The 22521-nt window shown below is 43.6% G+C and overlaps 1 protein-coding gene across 1 annotated transcript; it reads right to left on the bottom strand.

The window, feature by feature from the left end:
* Positions 1-7567: 7567 nt before the first annotated feature.
* ALDOB (aldolase, fructose-bisphosphate B) lies at positions 7568-22181 on the bottom strand. Its single transcript, XM_066367538.1, has 9 exons — positions 22033-22181; positions 17483-17604; positions 16497-16708; positions 15261-15315; positions 14223-14383; positions 12900-12983; positions 11487-11661; positions 10883-11082; positions 7568-8057 (listed from the first exon to the last, which is right to left on the bottom strand). The coding sequence occupies exons 2-9, from the start codon at positions 17592-17594 to the stop codon at positions 7962-7964; spliced, it is 1095 nt and encodes a 364-aa protein (XP_066223635.1). The 5' UTR covers positions 17595-17604; positions 22033-22181; the 3' UTR covers positions 7568-7961.
* Positions 22182-22521: the final 340 nt, after the last annotated feature.

The raw sequence follows: 22521 nt of genomic DNA, 5'->3' as shown, positions 1-22521 counted from the left end.
AAGAAGTTCCATTGGATGCTTTCTCCAGTTTGGTAGAAAAGACACATTTAGTATGTAGAAATAGAGTGTACTTGAATACCATGGCTGGATAGGTCAGTTGGTAGAACACAGAGGTTGCTGGTTCAGTCCCCAGTCAGGGCACATAGAGAAACAGATTGATGTTCATGCCTCTCTCTAAAATCAATAAACATTTTTTAAAAGGCACCTGACCCAATTCTCAAAAAATAGTCATATTCATGTTTTGAGAGGGAAAGAAGAGGACGATACCGATAGTGGTGCAGTTAAGAGCCTCATTGATTCTGGAGTAGCAATGGGGGGAATGGAAGAGAACAGAATTGGAGAGGGCTTGTAGGATTTTGTATAGGGCCCAGATGAAATAAAGGACTATGAATTTATTTTTTTTTTGTATTTTTCTGAAGCTGGAAACGAGGAGAGACAGACAGACTCCCGCATGCGCCCAACCAGGATCCACCAGGGGCGACGCTCTGCCCATCCTGGGCGTCGCTATGTTGTGACCAGAGCCACTCTAGCGCCTGAGGCAGAGGCCACAGAGCCATCCCCAGCGCCCGGGCCATCTTTGCTCCAATGGAGCCTTAGCTGCGGGAGGGGAAGAGAGAGACAGAGAGGAAGGAGAAGGGGAGGGGTGGAGAAGCAGATGGGCGCTTCTCCTGTGTGCCCTGGCTGGGAATCAAACCTGGGACTTCTGCACCCAGGCCGATGCTCTACCACTGAGCCAACCAGCCAGGGCCAAGGACTATGAACTTTTAATGGAATTGAGTGGGTAGATGGATAGATGAAAGAATAGGAACTGGCTCATGTGGGACCTCAAGCTGAGAATTCCCACAATGTACCTGCTATCTGTAAGCTGGAAAACTCTGAAAGCCAGTGGTATAATTCAGTCTGTGTACAAAGCCCCAAGAACCAGGAGCACTGATGTGAAAGGACAGGAGAAACTCCCGGTTTAGACAAAAAGCAGATTTACCCTTCCTCCACCTTCATGCTGGTTTCAGGCCCTCAGGGCATTAGATGGTGCCTTCCAGCATTAGTGAAGGCAATCTTCAGTCAGTCTACAGATTCAAATACAAATTTCCAGAGAGGCCCTCAGCCCAGTCAAGTTGAAACAAAACATGCCATCACAGTGGATAACATTAAAACAAGCAGATAAAAGGAGTCTTTGGTGGAAAAAAGAAATTTCTGTAAATATTCCATTTCTCTAATTTTGATGAGTAAGACATTTCACTTTCATCCGTCCTAAAGGAAGATCTCATCAGCAAATCTAGGTATACACAGCACACCCAGTTGAGCATGATACCTGTACTAGAAATTTTAACTTTTTCTTTAGTCCAGACATTCCAATCACTTTTTAAAGTTACTGTTACTAATTGGTATGTGATACCTTTCACCTTGTCTACCTCCTTTAAAAATGGTGGCCTTGGGTGGTTGGTGAAGGTAGAAGGATTAGTTTCTTTTTAATTAAAGACATCTCTATTACTGTGATGCTTGGAAAAATGGACAGAAATAATTTACTGATTAATTGGTACAAATTTAATAACGTGTTTTTTAAGTACCTGTCAGCTGCTATAAGTATTAGTCGCATCAAGCAGTCTGTTACTCTCTAGGAGACTTGAAGGAGTGAGTAGTAAGTCAAATATATTCCATAGAGAAAAGACAGGAAAATCTCCTTTCTAAAAACCGTTTTAACACATTTTACACAAAATTATAGTGCTATCTGTGCTATATAGCTATCTGTGCTATATAGCTACCTGTGCTATTTCTTGTTCAAGAGTCATGTTCTCAAGAACACTGTTCTCATGTCTGTCAGCGGCTAAGGTAAACTTCCAAATCACAGGACAGTCATTACATTCCTGGAAACAAGAAGTGCACCCTGGTTTTTTGGGCCTGTAAATTCCCCTTGGGTAAAACCAGCGCACATCAAGATGACTTGACCTTGGATATCTTTAAGAAGGCAGGGTAGATTTCCCTGACACCTAAGTCCTCAGGCTACAGCCCACGCCTGGTCCTGACTGCTAAAAGAATTGGTACTATTTAGAAGATGTTCAGATTCATTGTGTCACTGTGTTCCGAGAGCTGAGACCATGCGTGTCTGATGTATGTAATGCTCTTTGAGAACTAGATGGAGAATTAGACTGCTCACAAAAATTAGGGGATATTTTAAATGAATATGAAGCGTTAAAATATCCCCTAATTTTTTGTGAGCAGTGTATTTTGGTTTCATTTGTTCCAGACTTGCCTGTCATGTTGGAATAAAACAGAGACTTTATTAGGATGACAAACATACTGCTCTCAAAAATTAGGGGACATTTCAAAAATGAATATGAAGTTATAAAATCCCCCTGAATTTCTGTGAGCAGTATAGCTATGCTGCATAATGACAACTTTGTTGTTTTCCTCTGTCTAATGATGCCATGTCCACTCACAGACTTCCACCAACAAGGGGCTAGGCCCTGTGTTGAATTGCTGTTTTACACACTTTGCTGGCTCCCAGTTTCTGCTTAATTTTATACATTCTAAAATGTAATCCTCAGCAATACTCTTCCATCATGTTATTCCCGTACAAAAACTATTTACATTTTTCTGTTTCTCAGTACATCAAGGCAAGACTGTCCAGAAGATCCCTGCCCAAGTCCCCCTCGCCCTCCGCTGTGCCACTCCACTTGGTCTAACCTTTCCAGTCCAATTTCCCACACTTTCCTCAATGTGCGTAATCTGTACTCTCGTCAGGACGTTGTTAATTCACCTTCACTCTCAAGTGTTTTTATCATTCTTTAAGAGCCAACTGACATTGGAAAATAGAAAATTTGTTCACCACTTACATAGCTGGCACTATACATAAAATATTGCTAAACTCACAACAACCCTGTTTTACAGACGAGGAAAGGGGCTCAGAAACAGTATGTTTCCTAAGATCGTCTAACTGGCAATAAACTGCCTGCAACTCATACCCCCTTTGCAAAGCATTCCTTCCCTTTCGAGCTCAGCACCTGGTCTATGCCACTGCAATTTAGCACATTATCATGGACCACTTTATTTCCTAACTCTATCCTTGTTTTCCTCATCTCAGCGGTAAGCACACAGGACCATGTAGCATCTTTACAGAGCTGAGCATACAGTAGGTACTGGAATGGATATTTGCTGACTGATTTTATATGTTTATGTATATTGATCCCCAGTACTAAGAGTTAGGCTATTTTAGGAGGCTTGGAACAGATTGTGTTACAGCCAGAAAAACACGTTTATTTGAGTCATGGAAAGAGACCTGTGACTGGCTATGTTGAGCTTTGCCATTACTCCTAGCTCAATTCATTCTCTCTAGATTAGAAGATGGGCGTAAGTAGGGAATTGTTGCACTACATGGGCCTTCCAGGCTCCACTGAGCGTGGGTAATTCATCTCACACCCTAGAAGTATAGCAGGTATTGTTCTAAGGGCAGAGCCACAATTCTTTACCTGAAAGCCTGGAGGGCCTATGTGTTTTGGAAATAAGAATTTTTCAGATTTTCAAGAGTAAATATAGTGCTTATGTATATATTGTATAATTTCCTCTGCAGGGTTTGGGTCAGCACCTATAATCAGACACATTATTCCTCTACATCCCATCAAGTGGAATAGAGACGACAGTCTTGAAATTAGGTTTTGCCACCAAATAGTTTGCTGCAAACTTTTGGTTTTCAGAGCTTTTTGGATTTCAGAATTGTGGATAAGGGATTGTGAACCTGCTATTGAGATGTATTAACTCATTTACTTTCTCAATAATTTGTGATACTATTCTTTATTTTGGAGATGAAATACTGAATCACAGAAAGGTTGTTTAATGTATCCAAGGTCACATGGCCAGCATTTGAACCTAGACTGTCTGACTCCAGGACCTGTGCTTTTCACATGGAGAGTATTGCAAATCACACTGGCCTCACCTTCAGGATATGTGACTGTGGACAATGTGCTTGGCACACTGGACCCCAGTTTCCTCCCAGTTGCTTTGAATGAAACGTGGGTGTCAGGTGGAGTCTTTCATTCCAAGAGAACTAAATCAGATGGGCTTGAAGTCCATTTCTGCTTTGCCTAAAGCCTGCTTCAAGGTTTCTGCAAGTTTCTAGGGGTTTATATTCTTATTGTCACAGTTAGCTTCTGCTTCTGCTAAATTCACATCATGAACCATTATGAATGGTCTCATCTTGTTTTTGTAAAGCATGATGTAGACCCATATGTGGAATGGCTCTTCCTATCAAGACAACACATATCTTGAGATTACTTGATATCTCTCCCCCTTCTTAAAAGTATGTTAGTCACCTCCCACAATTCCATATTGCCTTAGTTTCTCCCTGCCTTCTCTCTTAGCCCTTCTTTCTCATTTCTTCCTTTTTCCTTTCTCTTCTCCTTGAGTCTTCCTTCCCTTCTCTCATCATTCCTTTTCAGAGCAAAAACAAACTCTTCTTTTTATTCCTTCCAGTATTTAGTAATGTTTTGTGGCTTTGGCTTTTAATACTTATGCCTTCAAGGTATTATCCTCTCACAGTGAATTATCAAAGTAGTTTCTTATATTTATATAATGGCAGTTCCTTTCCTTTTTATCATCTGTGATGTCCACTTTGATGCCCTCACCTCCCTTTCTGCACCTGGCTAAACTGATAGATTCTACTCCCCACTTCAATGGTATTTGTGTTTCTTGCTTAGCTACCTAAGTTACTTGTCTGATATAGTATACAAATGCCATGGCTACCCTAAAGCTGAAAGTTTTTTTAATTGCTTTCATGACCTAGTACAAGGTTTTATTTTTCGTGGGTGTTCAATAACTACTAGAGTAAATCTGACAAAGTAGCAAAAGCTAGGAAACCATTAATATACTTGCTCAGTGACCACATGGTTAATAGAAGTTGAAGTCTGTAGCTTCATCACCCTTGTCTTCATAGTTCCTTGAGTAGAGGAAATTACTTGGTTTGGGATTAAAACACAAGTATAGTAGTGCTTTAGTAGGGAAAATATATCAGATGATAGCCAGGGGAAATGCATTATATAAATCCTCACCCACAGTGAAATGTAATTCAGCCTTGACAAAAAGATATAAATAACTCAGCCTTGATTATAAATTCGTGTTCAACCTGTAAGTGAGAATGTAAGAAGTTTCTCTACAACAAGGTGTCAGTGATACAGAGTAAACTCTACATGAAAGTTTTCTGGCAGAAGAGCTAGGTCGCATCAGGTGTTGCTAGCTTTTAGGACAGCTTAGCATTTGGTAGGAGCTCAAGTAGTTGCTGATGGAATGAATGGATGCAATTAGAAATGTAGAAAAAACAAACAAACAAACAAAAACAAAGGAGGAGGGGGGTTGAGGGGAGCAGGAGGAGAGGGATAAGGAGAAGGTAGAAAACCAACTCTGGTGGCAGAGGTATTGAACTCCCTGCCTTCCTCCCTGCCTAGGTGTCTGTTATAGGAGAAAGAGACCTGAATGCTAATCTCTCAGCTCTGCCCTCTCTAAATGTGTGGCTGTCATCCCATAAATTAACTGCTCCAGCCTTGGTTTTGTCATCTGTAAAGAAAATTTTTAGGCTAAGGTAGATTTTCTTTTTTTTTTTTTTACAGAGACAGAGAGAGTCAGAGAGAGGGATAGATAGGGACAGACAGACAGGAACAGAGAGAGATGAGAAGCATCAATCATCAGTTTTTTGTTGCAACAACTTAGTTGTTCATTGATTGCTTTCTCATATGTGCCTTGACCGGGGGGCTACAGCAGACTGAGTAACCCCTTGCTCAAGCCAGTGACCTTGGGTCCAAGCTGGTGAGCTTTGCTCAAACCAGATGAGCCCGCGCTCAAGCTGGCGACCTCAGAGTCTCGAATCTGGGTCCTCCGCATCCCAGTTCGACGCACTATCTACTATGCCACCACCTGGTCAGGCGGGCTAAGGTAGATTTCATTTACTTATATGGATAGAAATGTCTTTAGAAAATAATACAGGTACATGGAAATACTCAAATATTCTAGAGGCACATAATAAGTAATTTCTTATTAGTCTTATATAAATATAAATATAATACTTATATTATTACTTATATATTATTAATATTAATTATATTTGTATGTACTTATAAATATATAATATATATATATTACATATATAAATAATAACTCCTTCCTTGCACCCCACTCCCAGATCTTTCTCATTGAAAGAAGACCCTCTGGACTTATTCTGTTTTATTCCTCTAAAAACATTGTGCTTAAGCCTCTATTTCTTAATTTATTAACTGTAAGCAATATCATTTATTTTTGTACTCTTCAAGGCAAAGAATTTAGTGTACTACCTTCTCCTAAATTTTAATTATAGGTGTGTTTTAATGTTTATATGCATTTCCTTGATTACTGTAATAGACTTAAAGCATCATTTCTTAATTCATCAATTTTAAGTATTCCTGACTCCCCACTAAGTAGATTAGTCCTCTCTTTGCATTCTACCACTTTTCCTCCCAGTTGAATTTCTCACCTCCTGTCAATTAAATCATTACATTTTCCACCAAAATCATTACTTTTTTGTCATTCAAAGTTATAATGTTTAAATTCTCTTTTGTAATTATGGTTGTCTTTAATGTTTTTCTATAGGTTCATTCTGAAAATTGAAAGCCAATAAAATAGAATTTTGTGAATATTGTTTACTGCAAAACTAGGTGGTGTATTTGGATGTGCAGAGGAAGACATAGTCTTGTGTTCTCAAATCTGGGCACCAGAAGAGGAATGCTCAAAGAAGCAAAGTCACATTGATCTTCTCATTACACACTCCACATGTCTCTCAAAATTATTTCACATTTTAGCTTACTTCAAATTATAAATGGCTTTCATTTTTGGTTAACCTCAAACTTCAAATCTAGATTGGTCATTCTCTTTTTTTTCTTTTTTCTTTTTTTAATTCAGTGAAAGGAGGGGAGGCAGAGAGACAGACTTCTGCATGTGCCCTGACCAGGATCCACCCAACAAGCTCACTAGGGGGCGATGCTCTGTCCATCTGGGATGTTGCTCCATTGCTCAGCAACTGAGCTCTTCTCAGCACCTGAGGCGGACACTATGGAGCCATCCTCAGCGCCCAGGACCAACTCACTCCAATCAAGGCATGGCTGCAGGAGGGGGAGAGAGCAAGAGATTCAAGACGAGGAGGGATGGAAAAGCAGATGGGCACATCTCCTATGTGCCCTAACCAGGAATTGATCCCGGGACATCCACACACCAGACCAACGCTCTACCACTGAACCAACTGGCCAGGGCCAGACCAGTCATTCTCAAACTTGGTTGCACATTGGAAACATCAAGGCAGCTTTATGAAACCCTGATGTTTAGAGGATCCGACATCAAGAATTTTCTATTTAATTGGGCTCAGGGAGTGTGGCCTGACCATTTTTTGTTTGTTTGTTTATTTGTTTGTTTTTGTTTTTAAGTTTTTTCAGATGATTCCAATGAGTAGCCAAAGGTAAGGACCTTGACTTAATGTCAGTCACCTCTAGTAGAGTCAAAAGTAATAAAATATACCAAGTCCTTTGAAAACAAGAGCAAAAAGTAAAACCCAATATTAACAGAAGGTTTGTGGGGTATTTTATTTCTCTTTTGGTTGCAGCTGTCCTAACCTACCACTCCTAGGACTGTTTAATAAGACACACTTCTCCACCCTCAGATTCTGAGACGTTTTCATTCAGTGGTCATTACTTGGATGGAGAAGTAATTTTGTTTTAAAGTCTATTCTTAGTTAGATTCTGCGGGGCATGGACAGGCGGAAGTGTGGCAAGGAGACCATTGTGTGAAATTTCGTCAGATCCTTGATGTTAAGGCTTAAGTTTCAATAACTGATTTAACATGCATTGTGTTTCCAGTAGTTCAATTAGTTTGTCTTATTCCCAGGGTCAGTGGAAAAGTTGTGGTTTTCAAGACACCTAGAAGAGCTAGAGCCAGTGGCCCTGCGTCAGGTCCTAGTAGGTATAGTTGGCTGTGAAGAGCGACTGGGTGGATGCAGCACCAGAGGAGCCCGTGGCAGCATACTTGCCTTTGGCGGCCTGGGAGTTAGCCTAGAACACAAGGGTGGCAGAGGAGACCCCGTTAGAGCAAATACAACCGTGTGCTTGACCCTCTCTGCTTCTCGTTTGAAACTACTGACACCTTCATTTGGATATTTTTCTCCTTACAACAATTTTGCTGGAATATTGCACCTGATACCGTTCCCCTCCTTCTATGACATGTTATCTCCTTTATCCCAGTTTTCTGAGCATTTCTTTGTCAACACAGAGGTTTGTTACTAGGTAAGTTTCTTTTTAGGACCAACAATATTGTAACAGTACTAGAAATTAAAGTTGAGAAACTTCTCATTAAGGATGAAGGAATGGGGATTTCAGTCTTTACAGTGGGGAAGTTTGGAAGAGCTATTGAAGTTGTCTGCTAAGAAATAGACCAGCTGGTACAGCCAAGCATCAAGCAACATGCAGCTGAAGGTACACAGTAGCAAAAATGACTAAAAATAAAATTATTTCCTTTAAATTCCCATTTTTTACTTATATTTGACCACAAGAACATGTAATTTTATGTAGTTGTTATTACAGTATCATTTTTCCCTGTGTAAATTTTAATTAAAATTGCATTCAGTATTAAGAAACCTGTGAATAATATTTGACAGTATGAATAATATTCGAATGCCACTCTTTAAGCCACTTTTACTATTGTTAGCTCTCTCTAGGACTTATTTCTTCATCTCCAGTGATTTTCATAGTGCATTTCATGAACCTGAACACGTTAGAAATGGAAATTCTCTCTAGTTTGGCCCCAGGCCATCTGAATTAGAAACTTGCTGGCTGGGGTCCTATGATCTGCCTTTTAACAAGCCCACCAGGTGATTCAGATGCACGCTTGAGTTTGAGAAACACATCTGATGATAAAGTCAGCTTCCCTTTTTTTGTGTGAGTGGCTTCTGGCCCTTACCCTCACAAGCCATCATGTTAGCTACATCTGCTCAGTTCATCAGCCACACGCCAGCAGGGACCCAGCTCTCCATCACTGCAAGGGGAAGTACTACCTCTGAAATCCACTCCTCGCTTATGCCCCTAAGATGATTTTTTAAAACTTCTCTAGGGCCCTCCTTTCCTTCAGTGCTTCATCGCCAAACCTCCGGTGAACACTTAATTTCTTGCCCAGCCTCCTCTGTGATCGGAAAGCTAAATAAAGCAATCGCTCAAGTTCAGTATTCTTCTATCTCCTTATTAAACTTTTACTCTTGTAAAGAGGGACAAATATACAGAGACAGAAAATAATTTGACTTTGGTTGATGGACACACAACATAATCAACAGTTCAAATGCTATAGAAATGTTTACCTGAAACCTATGTACTCTCTAATTTTCAATATTACTCCATTAAATTTTCTAAATTAAAAAAAAAAAAAAAAAAACTTTTACTCTCCTGTTATTTCTATTTAGGTTGACCTGAGTCTTCCTGCATGCTTAAGAGAGCTGTCAGGAAAGTACAGGATTTAAGTTAACATACTTCAAACTCACTCTCATTTCAACTGTACTTTGCCTGATGCTTGGACATCACATCTGGTCGATTTCCCAGCAGCCAACTTCAACAACTATTCCAAGATTCTGCACTGCTGAGACTGAAATCTATTCTCTCCTCACTCTGAACAGAGGCCCTCAAATGTAGTCAGCGGCCAACCGCTACATCTTTTGACCTCAACAGACCTGACTTCACCCTATTCTCTTTCTTCTTTGCTGTCTCACCCCTTCTTTCTAAGACCAACTCTGCCACCTGTATTAATATTTAGTTTCATGAAATTCTGTTTCCTTGAGTCCTTGTACTCTCAGTGATCTTCACTGTCCTCATCTTTACTCTTTCCTCTGGCTTTTTTCCAGTGGGTAGAAATGATACCCCCTTGTGGGTTTGATTAGCATTTCCCTTGTGATCAGTGATGCTGAGAATCTTCTCGTGTTTATTGCCATTTGCACTTCATTGATAGAGAAATGTCTATTTGACTCCTTTGCTCATTTTTAAAGCTGGGTTGTTTTCATTTTTGTTACGAAGATGGAAGGGTTCTTTATGTATTCTGGATAATAAAACCTAATCACCTATAGGATTTAGAAATATGTTCATTCCTTCCATGAGTTCATTCATTCACTCTTTTGATAGGGTGCTTTACATTTAAATATGCCGAGCTCTCTCCTACTTGGCTAGCCTCTAAGTTCCCTGAAGGCAATGGCTATGTCTGCTTTGTTCATTCACCCAGTCCTTGGCTCATAATAGGTGTTCAAAACGGAATGGTTCCTAGCTGAATAAAATCCTTTTGTGTCCTCATTTCTCCTGGTAACCTTTCTAGCTCTTTTCCTGATAAACTTCTTAGATGTGCACCTTTTCTCATCTCTTTCTATTAAAACTGTTTTGTTCAGGGTCACTGGTATGCACCTAAATGCCCATCTCTGCCTTTTCTGAGCCTTTATTCAGAATTTCTCTGTAGTATGTTGTTAATGACCCCCTGAAATTTGTTTCTCTTTGTTCTCAGAACCCAGCGTTCATCCTATCGTATTATTGCTGCTTGTATGGGTGATTTATTTATCATCCCAAAATGAAAGGTGTCCCTGTTTAGTCCTTGTTCCTCTTATCTGCCCTCTGAAGTATCTCTGTGGAAATCATCTGTCAGTCTCAGTCATCAGCTGTATGCCCAGCGAGGATAACTCAAAACTCCCCCTAGCCCTAATCCTCCTACTGAGCTCTAATGCCACATTTTCAAATACCCAGTAGCCACTATCTGGAGATACCACCATAGCCTACAGAAAGCAAGCTTTTCCACCTGAGTGAGCTGGCCCCAGGTGTCCACACAATCAAGTGGATGAGAGGTAGTAGCATCTTACCACCGCCCGCTTCATAAAAGCCTCCTGCGTGGCCTTCTTGTTTGCAGCCTTGCCGCCCCAGGCAGCCAGCGCACTGGCCTGCAGGGCTCGTCCGTAGGAGAAGCTTAGTTTCCAGGGCTTCGGGAGAGGGCAGAGGTTGATAGCATTGAGGTTGAGAGTGGCATCCTCTTCGCTCATGCCACCAGACAAAAAGCAGATGCCTAGGGGGGAAAAAGCCATTCCACTTGACTAATCCCAGCTTGGGGACCTGCTTGAGAAAGCAAGCAATGAGTCTAAAAGATATGTAACGTCCAGGTCTTTTCTCTGCTTGACTTCCGTGGGACTGGCCTGGAGGTATTAGCTTGCATTTGTTGAGGCTAGTTGGGCTAAAGATATAAGGGCTTTAATAAATACAGAAGGTGGTGGAAAGCTGAGGAAATCACTGGGCTGTGTGCATTTGGACAGACCCAGGCCATGTGGTGCGATGGAGTGTGTGGGGAAGTGCTGGACGCCTGTGGGAGGGCAGTCTGCTGTGCAGAGAGGACTCCTGGACAAATGCACAGGCACATGGAGCTCCTTCAGAGGCTGAGGGCTGACTGCGAGCTAGAGGGAAGGAGAGCCTTACCGGGAACTGCTGCGGGAACAGTTCGGTGGAGAGCTGTGACAGTGGCCATCGCCACTTGCTCTGGAGTATACTTCTTGGTGCAGGCATGTCCAGCAGTCACCATGTTGGGCTTCAGTAGGGTGCCCTCCAGGTAAACGTGATGGTCATTCAGGGCCTTGTAGACAGTAGCCAGGACCTGAAGGACAAGAGGTCTAAACCTATGAAACTCAGAGCCAGCCTTAGAGTCACCTGACCTTGGCACTTTTACGCTGCAGGGTTCCAGGATAAAGGACTTTTCATATGTGGCTTGGCCAAAGCTTCCCAGCCAGCCCCGAGGCCTCACTAGGGCGATGTATTGCAAGCCACAGCCATTGCGCCCGGCCAAGCTGGCCTGTCCCCATCGCTCCTCCTCTAACTGCTCGCTGTATGGACTATTGGCATGCTTCCCTCCCTCCGTTCCTTCCGTCCCACCACTCCCTTTGGTCAGCTGAGACTGCCTTGATTAATTAATTGGCGACATCTAAATTGGCTTCCATTCTCTTTCCCCATAGATGCTAAGTGGTCATAAACATACACTCTATTCGATTCCCGGCCAGGGCACACAGGAGAGGTGCCCATCTGCTTATCTACCCCTCCCCCTCCCCCTCTCCTTCCTCTCTGTCTCTCTCTTCCCCTCCCGCAGCCTAGGCTCCATTGGAGCAAAGATGGCCCGGGCACTGGGGATGGCTCTATGGCCTTTGCCTCAGGTGCTAGAGTGGCTCTGGTCGCGGCAGAGCGACACCCCGGATGGGCAGAGCATCACCCCCTGGTGGGCGTGCCGGGTGGATCCTGGTCGGGCGCATGCGGGAGTCTGTCTGACTGTCTCCCCATTTCCAGCTTCAGAAAAATACAAAAACAAAAACACACACACAAAAAACCATACACTCTAAACACGGAAGTGCTTTCAGACCTCATTTTAGTCCACCTCATTTTGCCAGGGAAGAAACAGAGCTCAGGTTACATTATGACTTTCTTACTCTCCTACAGATACACTGTGGCTGATTTAGAAAGTCATACGTAAACAAATTACTTTCTAATTACACATTTTCATGTGAGGTAAGCCTCATCTTATTTTTAAAATTTCTTAGTTTACACATAATGAAACTGAGGTCCAAAATTATTACCCTTGGATAATATGACTTATCCAAGGTCTCACCAATGGGAACACTGATTCTCACACCCTAGCCTTGTACTGCAAATCCTGTGCCTTTTCCAGAAGAAGCACACCATGTGCCAAAAAGTAGAAGGTTTGATAACCCCTCCACGCCTCAATGCTATATATGATGACAACTGAAGAATATTTCACATATAACAGCTGATATAGGTTAAGTAACAGCTGTTACTTAAAAGCAAGGTTTTTCAACTAGAATTGGGACTTTTATATTGAAGACTTACCTTCTCAGTAACATACTGGCAGTGTTCCAGGTCATGGTCTCCATCGGGAATGACCTCTGGCTCAACAATAGGTACTAGCCCATTCTAAAGAGGAAAAGGAGAGGACAGAGTGAAACTCTGCTCATCAGAGTCCTTTCTGTAAGAGGTTACTCAACAGTTGCAATTGGTATAAAATGAAGCCCTTATGGAGAAATACCATAACTTAAAGGGCAATAAAAAGAAATATAATGGGATATCTAGTGAACATCGCTTAACAACAACAAAATAAGTTTTTCTGGGAATGGGGCAAAATAAATGCAAACTTTTAATTTCTACCTCTTATTCTAAAAACGATACTAGCTACCCCAGAAACTAGCTGTCACCCTTTCAGAGCAGTCAAGCTTAATGTCTAAGAAAGATGCCTCTGTGTGGGTGAAGTAAGGAATTCAAGAAGTGTTTACAAGTCTGATTGGGAATCTCCATGTGCCCATAGCTCAGGTTACAAAACACAGCATCCACACAAGCAAATCAGACTGAACTGGGTCCCAGAGACACTTTGACACATGTTGGAAACTTTAGCATCAGGTCTCCATCCTCCATGAAATTATGTGGATTGGGTCAGAGCTGTCACCCTATAGTTGGGGATCTCAGAGGATCCTGTCTTGGACAGAGTGGAACACACACAAGCAAGAACCCTGGCCTCAAAAGCCTCACCACTTTGAAGACTCAGCTTTTAGCCCTTTGGCACATGGGCAGGAGTTGTCAGCACTTGCCTTTTGGGCTCCTAGCTGTCTTGTGTAACCAGATCTTTCCCTACCAACCCTGGCTACAGCAAAAGTAGTAAAAAATCCATCAGGGTTCGCTGGTGAGGGGAGAAGAAGGTTCATGTGTGAGTATAGTAAAATCAGAAAGACAGGCCCTAGCCTGACCAGGCAGTGGCACAGTGGATAGAGCGACAGACTGGGACACAGAGGACCCAAGTTCGAAACCTCGAGATCATCGGTTATAGCGCGGGCTCTTCTGGTTTGAACAAGGCTCACCAGCTTGAGCCCAAGATCACTGGCTTGTGCAAGGGGGCTCGATCTACTGTAGCCCCCTGGTCAAGGCACATATGAGCAAGCAATCAATGAACAACTAAGGAGCCGCAACAAAGAATTGATACTTCTCATCTCTCTTCCTTTCTGTCTGTCTGTCCCTCTCTCTGTCTCTATCTCTCTCTCTCTCTCTCTCTCTCTCTCTCTCTCTCTCTCTCACACACACACACACACACACACACACACACACACACGGCTCTAAAGATAGCTCTCGCCTAGTGTGCTCTAGCCCAAGGGGAAGGCTGAGCACCTGCTGACAGATGCTGGCGTAGCGAGCCAGGGCGTTGGCATTCTCCTGGATAGCAAGGGTGGATGGACACTGGTTGTCAATCCTCAGCACAGCACGCCACTTTCCAAAGTCAGCACCATCTTTCTTATACTGAGCACAACGCTGAGAAAGGCCATCGAGCCCTGTAAGTCACAGAAGAGAGAAAGGCTTCATTTCCCCTCTGCCCATGATCCACGGGGCCACAGGCACTTCTCCCTTGCTTAGTTTTCCATCAGCAGAGCTTGGGAAACTAAAACAACCAGGCAAATAATCATAGGTCCCAACACTGAGCCAAAAGACCTGAAGTTCATAAATATGGTTTTGATGCACATAGTAGATACATCATGAGACTAGAAGGAGCTAATATTTGTTTAGTACTTGCTATGTTCCGGGCATGATTCTAGGTATTCTGCACACTTTTTCTCATTTAATTATCATAACAACCCTAATAGTTAATATCACACTCATTTTACAGATGAAGATAGCGAGACTCCAAGCGGTTAAGTGACTTAACCAAGTTTGCATAGTGAAGGAGTGATGGAGCTGGGATTCAAATTCTGCTTAGTTAACCCAACGTTGTGGTTCATGCTCATCTACTTGGGCAGTGCAGTACCTAGCAAAATTATCTAAGTTGTAAGTGCTGGAACCAGGAGTCAAATCCAGGTGTGTCTGATCCCAAAGCCTGGGACCTTTCCTCTCTACTGCTGCTAGATTTTTCTCTAAAAATAATATTTCCAGGTACAGAGTATCTTCTTTGTGTAAAGCACTCTGGTAAGTACTTTACATATATTGCTTAATCTAACCCCCCAAACGATTCTTCAAAGCCGATATTGTTACCCTAAAATGGACTCAGAACATTTAAGTGACTAGCCTAAGGTGGCACAGTTCTTAACAAGAGGAACTAGGATTGAAAGTCAGGTGTATGTGGCTCTAAAACCAGTGTGACATTCATGGTTTTTATCTCCCTACTTGTTTCTAGCATATACTGGCCTGATTCAGATCAGTGGGCACGATCCTTACCTTGGATGGTGGTTTCTTTGTTTGTTCCTGCAAGGGGAGCAGTTCCTTGGTCTAACTGCGAATTAAATAATTCACAAGTAATTAGCAGGTCAGATGTCCCAGTAAAACACAAGCAGAGCCCCTAGTGCTGACTAATAGTTCCCATCTTTCACAAACCAAGGAGTTGAATTAGGAAGATGTGTTAGTCACCTGGAGGGACACAACTCAGTTCAAAGCAGAAGGGAATTTACCTGGAAGGAATAATGTAAGAGGGTCAAGGTCAACCCTAAGAGGATCGAACGCACAGGCCTGGAGCTTGGGAAGTAAGAAGTAACGTGATAGTATGTGGGATGCGGAGGTGCCATATATGAGCAGCTTCCCTTAAATTATTCATCTATTCAAGAGACATTGTTGAGCACCTGCACATACCAGGCACTGCGTTAGTACAGGAGATAAAGAGAGCAAGCATGCAGCATCCACTCTCAGTAGAGCATCCAGGCGTACCCAAACTACGGCCCAGCGGGCCACATGCGGCCCCCCGCCGCACTTCCGAAAGGGGCACCTCTTTCATTGGTGGTCAGTGAGAGGAGCACTGTATGTGGTGGCCCTCCAACGGTCTGAGGGACAGTGAACTGGCCCCCTGTGTAAAAAGTTTGGGGACCCCTGGATAGGCTATGTTCGTGAGCCCAAGAGGTGAACAGTCCAATCTGGGCTGGAACTGCCCCCAATTTCACCTTGCTGTCAGCAAGTTACGTTACTCCTTGTAATTTTATTTTCTTACCTCGTCTCTAAAATAAGGATGGTAACTGAGTCTACCTCCAGAGGTTGTGAGGAGGAGTAAATGAGTCCCTGGTGTTGTAAGCACTCATTGAGTACTAATGCTCACTCTTGAGAAGTTCGTGCAGTTTTGGAAAAGCTAATTAAAACAGAGCAGTAAGTGCTTGAATAATAACCACCATGCGTTGAATAATAATTATGCAACAAGGACTGTTCTTGAACACATTTCATCCTTATAATACTCTTATGAGGTAGGTCCTATTATTCCTATTTTAGATATGAGACAGTAAGAGGTTTAATAGAGAGAAAGGGGCTTGGGAAGAAAAGGCTAGGAGAGGCTCTGTCCGAGAGGGAGGTGGGATGGAAAGCAGTTAGATGGTAAGCGTTCAGAGTGTTGACGCTCCCGCAGCCCCGTGCTGGGTGCTCGTGCTGGGTGCTCGGCTGGGGTGAGGCAGCGCTGAAGGGCGTGGCAGTGCTCACCTTGATCCCCACCACGATGCCCTTTTCCTTGAGGATGTTTCTGAACAGCTTTCCCTGGCCGTCCTTCTGGTAGAGGGTCTCGTGGAACAGGATCACGCCCCCGATGCTCTGGCTGATGGAGTTGTCCACGGAGAAGAGGAGTTCTCGGAACTGCCGCCGGTTCTCCTCTGTGTTCTCCACGTTGATCCTCTGCAGGCGGTTTCCCATGGTGCCTACGCGGGCGGGCAGAGACGGCGTAAGGAGCAAGCCGGGCTTCCCTCCACGGTCTCCGTGACCCTCACCAGGAAGGACAGCGAGATTCGCTTTTCGGTTCAGATCTTCAGAACACTTCTCTCTCTCTCTCTCTCTCTCTCTCTCTCTCTCTCTCTCTCTCTCTCTCTCTCTCTCTGTTTTGGTCTCCTTAGCAAAGACCTTGGTTGCTGTCAGGAAGAGTATGGGTCCAGTAACCACTGGGTCCACGCGGGTAGGTAAGGCCCTACATTGTCTCTTCAGCCTTCTTCCGGTTTAGCCCTCAGTCTGACTGTTGGTTTCTCTGGAGTCTATCATTTCATGGAAGCGTGCAGGCCTGCTACAGCTCTCCTTTGTACCACCTTGGGCTTCCTCAGACACAAGCCCTCCCCTGTGCCAGATGTGGACATTTCCCTGCCCTTTCTTGGCTGACTTTAAACTGACTGCTCATTAGCAGCAGAGTGCTGTGTACCTGACCTCATTCTGGTTACTGAGTCCCTGGTCTTGCTACAGCCTGGGTTCAAATGACCTCTGGCAAGGGTGCTTGATATGGAAGTCTTGAGCCTCCATCCTGCATTTTCAGAAATCTGCCAACTAGAATGATAGGATGAGAAAGGTCTATGCTTACTAAGTCTTCCGCTCCCACCTCTGTGTGCATAAGCCTTTCCTCCTCGGGGAGGAAAGAGAATATGACTATCGTGGTGCCTTTGCTACGTGCAGAAACAAGCATGAGCTTGTGTGATGTTTCTTGCACTCACCTACAGACTCATCAGCAGCCAGGATCCCCTTCCCATTGGCAACAATGCGCTGGGCGATTTCTGAGAGCTCCTTCTTCTGTTCTGGGGTGAGGGCTGGGAATTTGTGGGCCATGGTGACAGGTCTGGAAAGGAATGCATGATAGTCCTGAACAGAACTGTTGGAGACTCAGCTGGACTCATGGCCAAGGCAGCTGTGGTGTGCAGACAATCCCTGCAGGCCCCTCCGGCATGTTTGGCCCATTTCCACAAGTAGGTAAACAAAGGAGGTCTGGGGGCAGTTTTCCCCCTCAGCCTAAGTAGTTGCAATTAACCATAACAGATGAAGGTGGGATGCTACATGTTCATGGTGATCCTATAGAGAATGCCTTCCAGGAGACCATTGGCATCACTGATCCTAAGATGAAACCAGCTAATTAGTGACTCACTCACATCTGGCAAACAGAAAGCACTGCAGTAGTGACTGTCTCTCTGTTCTGTTGATCCCTGGTGCCTTCAGGTGCCCTGGATGCTTGAGGCCAGGACAGGGAGGCTTTTGGCCTCTGTGGCCATTCTCCACTTGGCTCTGCTAGCCTGTAGCCCACCAGACTATTGTCCAGGCAACAAGCTTGAGAGAAGAAACCACCACTTGCCTTGAAGTTAACCTCCCTTCAGGTTTGCGATTCAGAGTGGGGTACAAACTTCCTTTATCATGTACTCAAACACCTGTGAGACCACCTGAGACAGATGGGGAGGATTTTTCCTAAGTGCCTCTGGGCTGGAGGTTCCCATGGGCTCGAAGGGTGCTGACGTCCTATGGTGATTCCTGTTCCTGTCATTCTCAGCTCCACTGCTTTAGTGAGGGGAGACTTTGGCTCAAAGACCCCCTACCCAAAGAACCTCTTCAGCAGTGGTCCTCCGAAGGGGATCACTATGCCTTTTCAGCTGCCACTTTGGGCTAGGCTTGAAAATGCAAGCTCACAGGACTCTTATATGTTAGAAAGAGTAATTTTGCATAGGTTGAGCTATCAAAGAGGACAAATTATAGTGAAGACTATCTTGAGTAGTTTCCTACCTAGTCCCATGGCCTCTATACCCCCCCCCATATATTATATACAGGGTAGATACCCGGTGCCTGCCTTCTACTTTCTGGAAGCCCAGGGGCACCTCAATTCTCATTGGACCCACTCAGCAATGGGGTGACCAGCCCGGGTATTCACTTCATTAATTAATGAGCAGCTAATACTCAGAGAAGTTTACTGACTTGCCCAAAGTACCAGCTAGGATGAAGCAGAGATCCTACCCTGCCCTGTTTCTCATGGCCAATTGATTTCTCACACGATCTGCATCCGTCCAAGGCAGGCTCTCGGCACCCTGTCCCTTCACATAAGAAGTCAGTGGCTACTGAACTAATTCCTGGGAAGGTTTCACTGATATCTCTTTCATTGTTGCCACTCTTTCTTCAACAGGGATGACTGTCTTAACTGAAAAGAATGAAACCACAGTGTCATCATCGGGGTACCAGGACAGGCTTGTGAGCAACAATCTCTAAAAGAAGATGTTCTCCCAAGTCGCTTCACATCCAAGCTACCTGATGTTGCCCCTGTGTATATACTAGTTCTAACAGCGGAGTCAAGGTTATTAGCTCTGAACCTCGCCTCCAGATCTTCTTGTGGATGGAAGCCAACCTGAAATCAGGGCCATTCAGGCCAAAGGGCAAATATTTTCTTTCTCAGTTTTGATATGTGTACAGAGGAATTGATTCTACCCAACAGTCAAGATGTTTTCTCAGTGAAACAAAAAATAGCCCAATAATCATAGCAAATTAGCATTTACTACCAAACAACCTGCTGATTGCTTTGCATGCACTGTATAATTTATTCCTCACAAGAATCCCAGAAGGCAGCTGGGATTTCAGAATCCCCCTCTCCCATACCATAAATAAGGAAGGACAGTAAGAGAGTTTAACTATTTGTCCAAACACAAATAGCTAGTAAGACACAAAGTGGGATAAGGGGCAATACTCCCATCTTTCAAGGAAAGAGTGAGCTTGGTGAGAGGAATCGGCCTTGGATGACCCTAATGTCCTTTAGGACACCCTCAGAATACCCCAAATCCTTGGGCTGTGGATCATTATCCCCACTACTGGCATTACCAATCCATAAGCATCTGACACATTCACACAGAGGTTTGCTGCTAATGGCTCAAACAGACCTGGGCTTAAGAGTCAGCTCTGCCTCCCTCTAGCTAGGACCATGGGCGAGTCAATGATTTCTGAGTCTTAGTTTATTATGGGTTAAATGGCAGTAATATCTGCTCTGGTTGTCTCATCGCCAAATGCATCAAGGGTGACCTGTGAGCACTCTCCTCATTGGGTCTGCTCAACACAAATTTGTTGAATGACATGAAAAACATGAAGATGCTTTATAAAGCATGATAAAAATGTAAGGCGTTATTATTTCTTTTTAAATTAAAAAAGATAATAATGACCTAAGGGACTTCTCTATGTTACTATTTCCTACCAAGCTATTTTCCTCAGGCGGAGTGTGCTGACTCAACCAGAAAAACAAAGAGAGAAAAGGTCGAATCAAACCAAATCTGTTTATGGGAAGTTAAACTTCTACAGAAGGATTAAAGGTCTGTGCCACATCAGCACGAATGTAACCCATCCATTAATCATAAAACAGGGTCACAGGCCAACGTTCACCGCCGGCGGCCAGGCGCCCACCGGGAGTGGTTAATGATGGAGAAGGATTTCCCTGCCCCTGCGCCTCTGCTCCCGGAGGTCTCAAGTCAACATTCTTTTTTTTAAAGTGCAACTGAAAGTTGTTTACATTATATTATTACGTGAAAAAAAAATCAAGTTTCAGAGAAGTATGCAAAATATAGTATGATTATTTTTTTAATTAAATAAAGTGGTATACACATATACTGTTTGGATGTCTATATAAAAGCAGGAATAACCACCCGGGGCGCACCTCTGGGGAAGGAGATGGGGTGGAGTGACTCTCACATTTTACTTTATAAAATGTTTTAATAATGTTTGATGTCTTAATAAACAGGTGTATATATTAATTCATTATATGTACTATATTAACAGGTATGTACAAAGCTGGGAGAAGGCTGTGAGGGTGTGCATATGTGAATAGCAGGTAACCATAGAAAAACAGAGCTACAAGTGACCTCAGAGAGATCTGTGTCAACCCTTGCCAACTTTAGAAATTAGGAAACGGAGGCCCAGGAAGAATACATCTGATGCCCCTCCTAAGTTGTGATATTCTAGGATTATCAATCACATCCTATTGGTTTATGACTTGGGATCCTATTTCCAATCCTTCTTCAGCAAAATAACAGATGGACTCCTATAGTGTGGTTCTTTCTGCCTTCCTAGAAGAAGTTCTATGAAAAGAGAATAATTTGTGAACTATGAATATTCAACTTGTGGAGAAATATAAGGCAGTAGAGAGCCCATTTGTTGCTCCACATGCAAGGCAGATGGATTTTCAAGAAGACAGTTACCAGGGGCTTATTCACTGAAAGCCTGTGATTACCAGACACTGTGAGCAGCACTTCTATGTATAGATGTACGAAGATGCTCACAGCCTCACTACCCAGCCCACTGCCACCGTGACAAGGGCAGTGAGATGCTCTCGGCCATCCTGATCCCTGGTGCCTCTGAACACGTGTGCAGCAGCCCAGAAGAAGAGTGTTTCTCTTTTCTCTAGACTGGCAAGAAAGTCAAATGAGCTCCTAGCAACTATACTCCATTGCCCGGCCCACCACCTCAGGTCCAGCCTGGGTCTGGGTCTTCCCCAGATACTCCTTGGCTAAAGCGATGATAACAGCCAAGCTTGAGTCCCGGCTGGGTCTCAATGGAGACCCAGGTAACTATTTAAAGTCAAGTTTATATTAAAAGGTAGAATGTCTTCACACATGCCTGTTTTCAAAGAGTGGAATAAACGCACCGAAGCTGTAATGTCTTCCAGGTGTTTGGGACCAATAGGAAATGTTATAGAAAGCATCAAACAAGGGGGAGGTTTGAGAATTTATAATCAAATGACAGCTATGCTCTGTGACATTTTCAAGCCTGTTCCGTTTTCTCATCTGAGCAGTGGGTGAAGGCCAAGGGCAACACACGTCAGAGTCCCTTTGTGTGAAGGAGAAACTTCAGTGCTCATACGAAGCAGTGTGGGAGGAGAAAGGAAGAAAGTGACAGAAGGGGATAGATAAGTAAATAAATCATCAAAATCAGCCGTGGTTGTGGAGAGAGCAGAAATGCGCAGGAGTCTCTAAAGCTGAGTAGAACCTAACCAAATAGGAATATTCAAGTTGTAGTTCCTAGGCCAACACTCAAGAGCCCTTAGACAGGTAGCACAGGTAACTAGCAGCAATCTTGAGTGGTTTGCTGCCAGGGAAGATGTGGGGGAAAACAAGCATTTCAACAGATCCTCACGTTGTTCAGCCACCATAATGTTTTTTCCTGAAAATGAAAGCACACTTTCCCCCTACAAGTTGTCATTAACCCCTTACTCCCTGGAGCAATCCAAGTCGACAAAAGAGGTTCTTTTACTTACAATTTGGGGGAGATCAGAAGCTGGGGGTGAGGCAGCTGCCAAATAGGAAGAATCTTTGGGAACACCTGGCTTTTATAGACTTCTTATCAAAGGTGAGTTGTTTTGCTGTTTTTTTTTAACTTTTGCCCTCCCCTTCGCACCTTGACCTGGTGGGAGGTGTTTATCCAGTACCTGTGATTGGCTCAAAAACAGCCAATCCCTCTAATCATGCTCACATACTCACTGTATGCATACAGTGTTAAAGCTACAAGGGCTCTCTGGAGACCATGTAGTTCTGACTCCAGACTCTTTTTTCACTTTGCTGTTTAGGAAACCAAGGCACAAAGGACTGGGGACTTCCCTAAGTCATGCAGCTAATGAATGACTGAGCTCCAGAGTCCACAAAGGGAATCTGGGAGGAATGTTAGCTTAGTGCCAGCACTTAAAAAATACATGACCTTGGGGCCTGACCTGTGGTGGCGCAGTGGATAAAACGTTGACCTGGAAATG

Source organism: Saccopteryx leptura, chromosome 2 (genome assembly GCF_036850995.1).
Source record: "Saccopteryx leptura isolate mSacLep1 chromosome 2, mSacLep1_pri_phased_curated, whole genome shotgun sequence".
In the NCBI taxonomy this organism is placed as follows: domain Eukaryota; kingdom Metazoa; phylum Chordata; class Mammalia; order Chiroptera; family Emballonuridae; genus Saccopteryx; species Saccopteryx leptura.
This window is presented reverse-complemented; position numbering and strand designations above follow the sequence as displayed.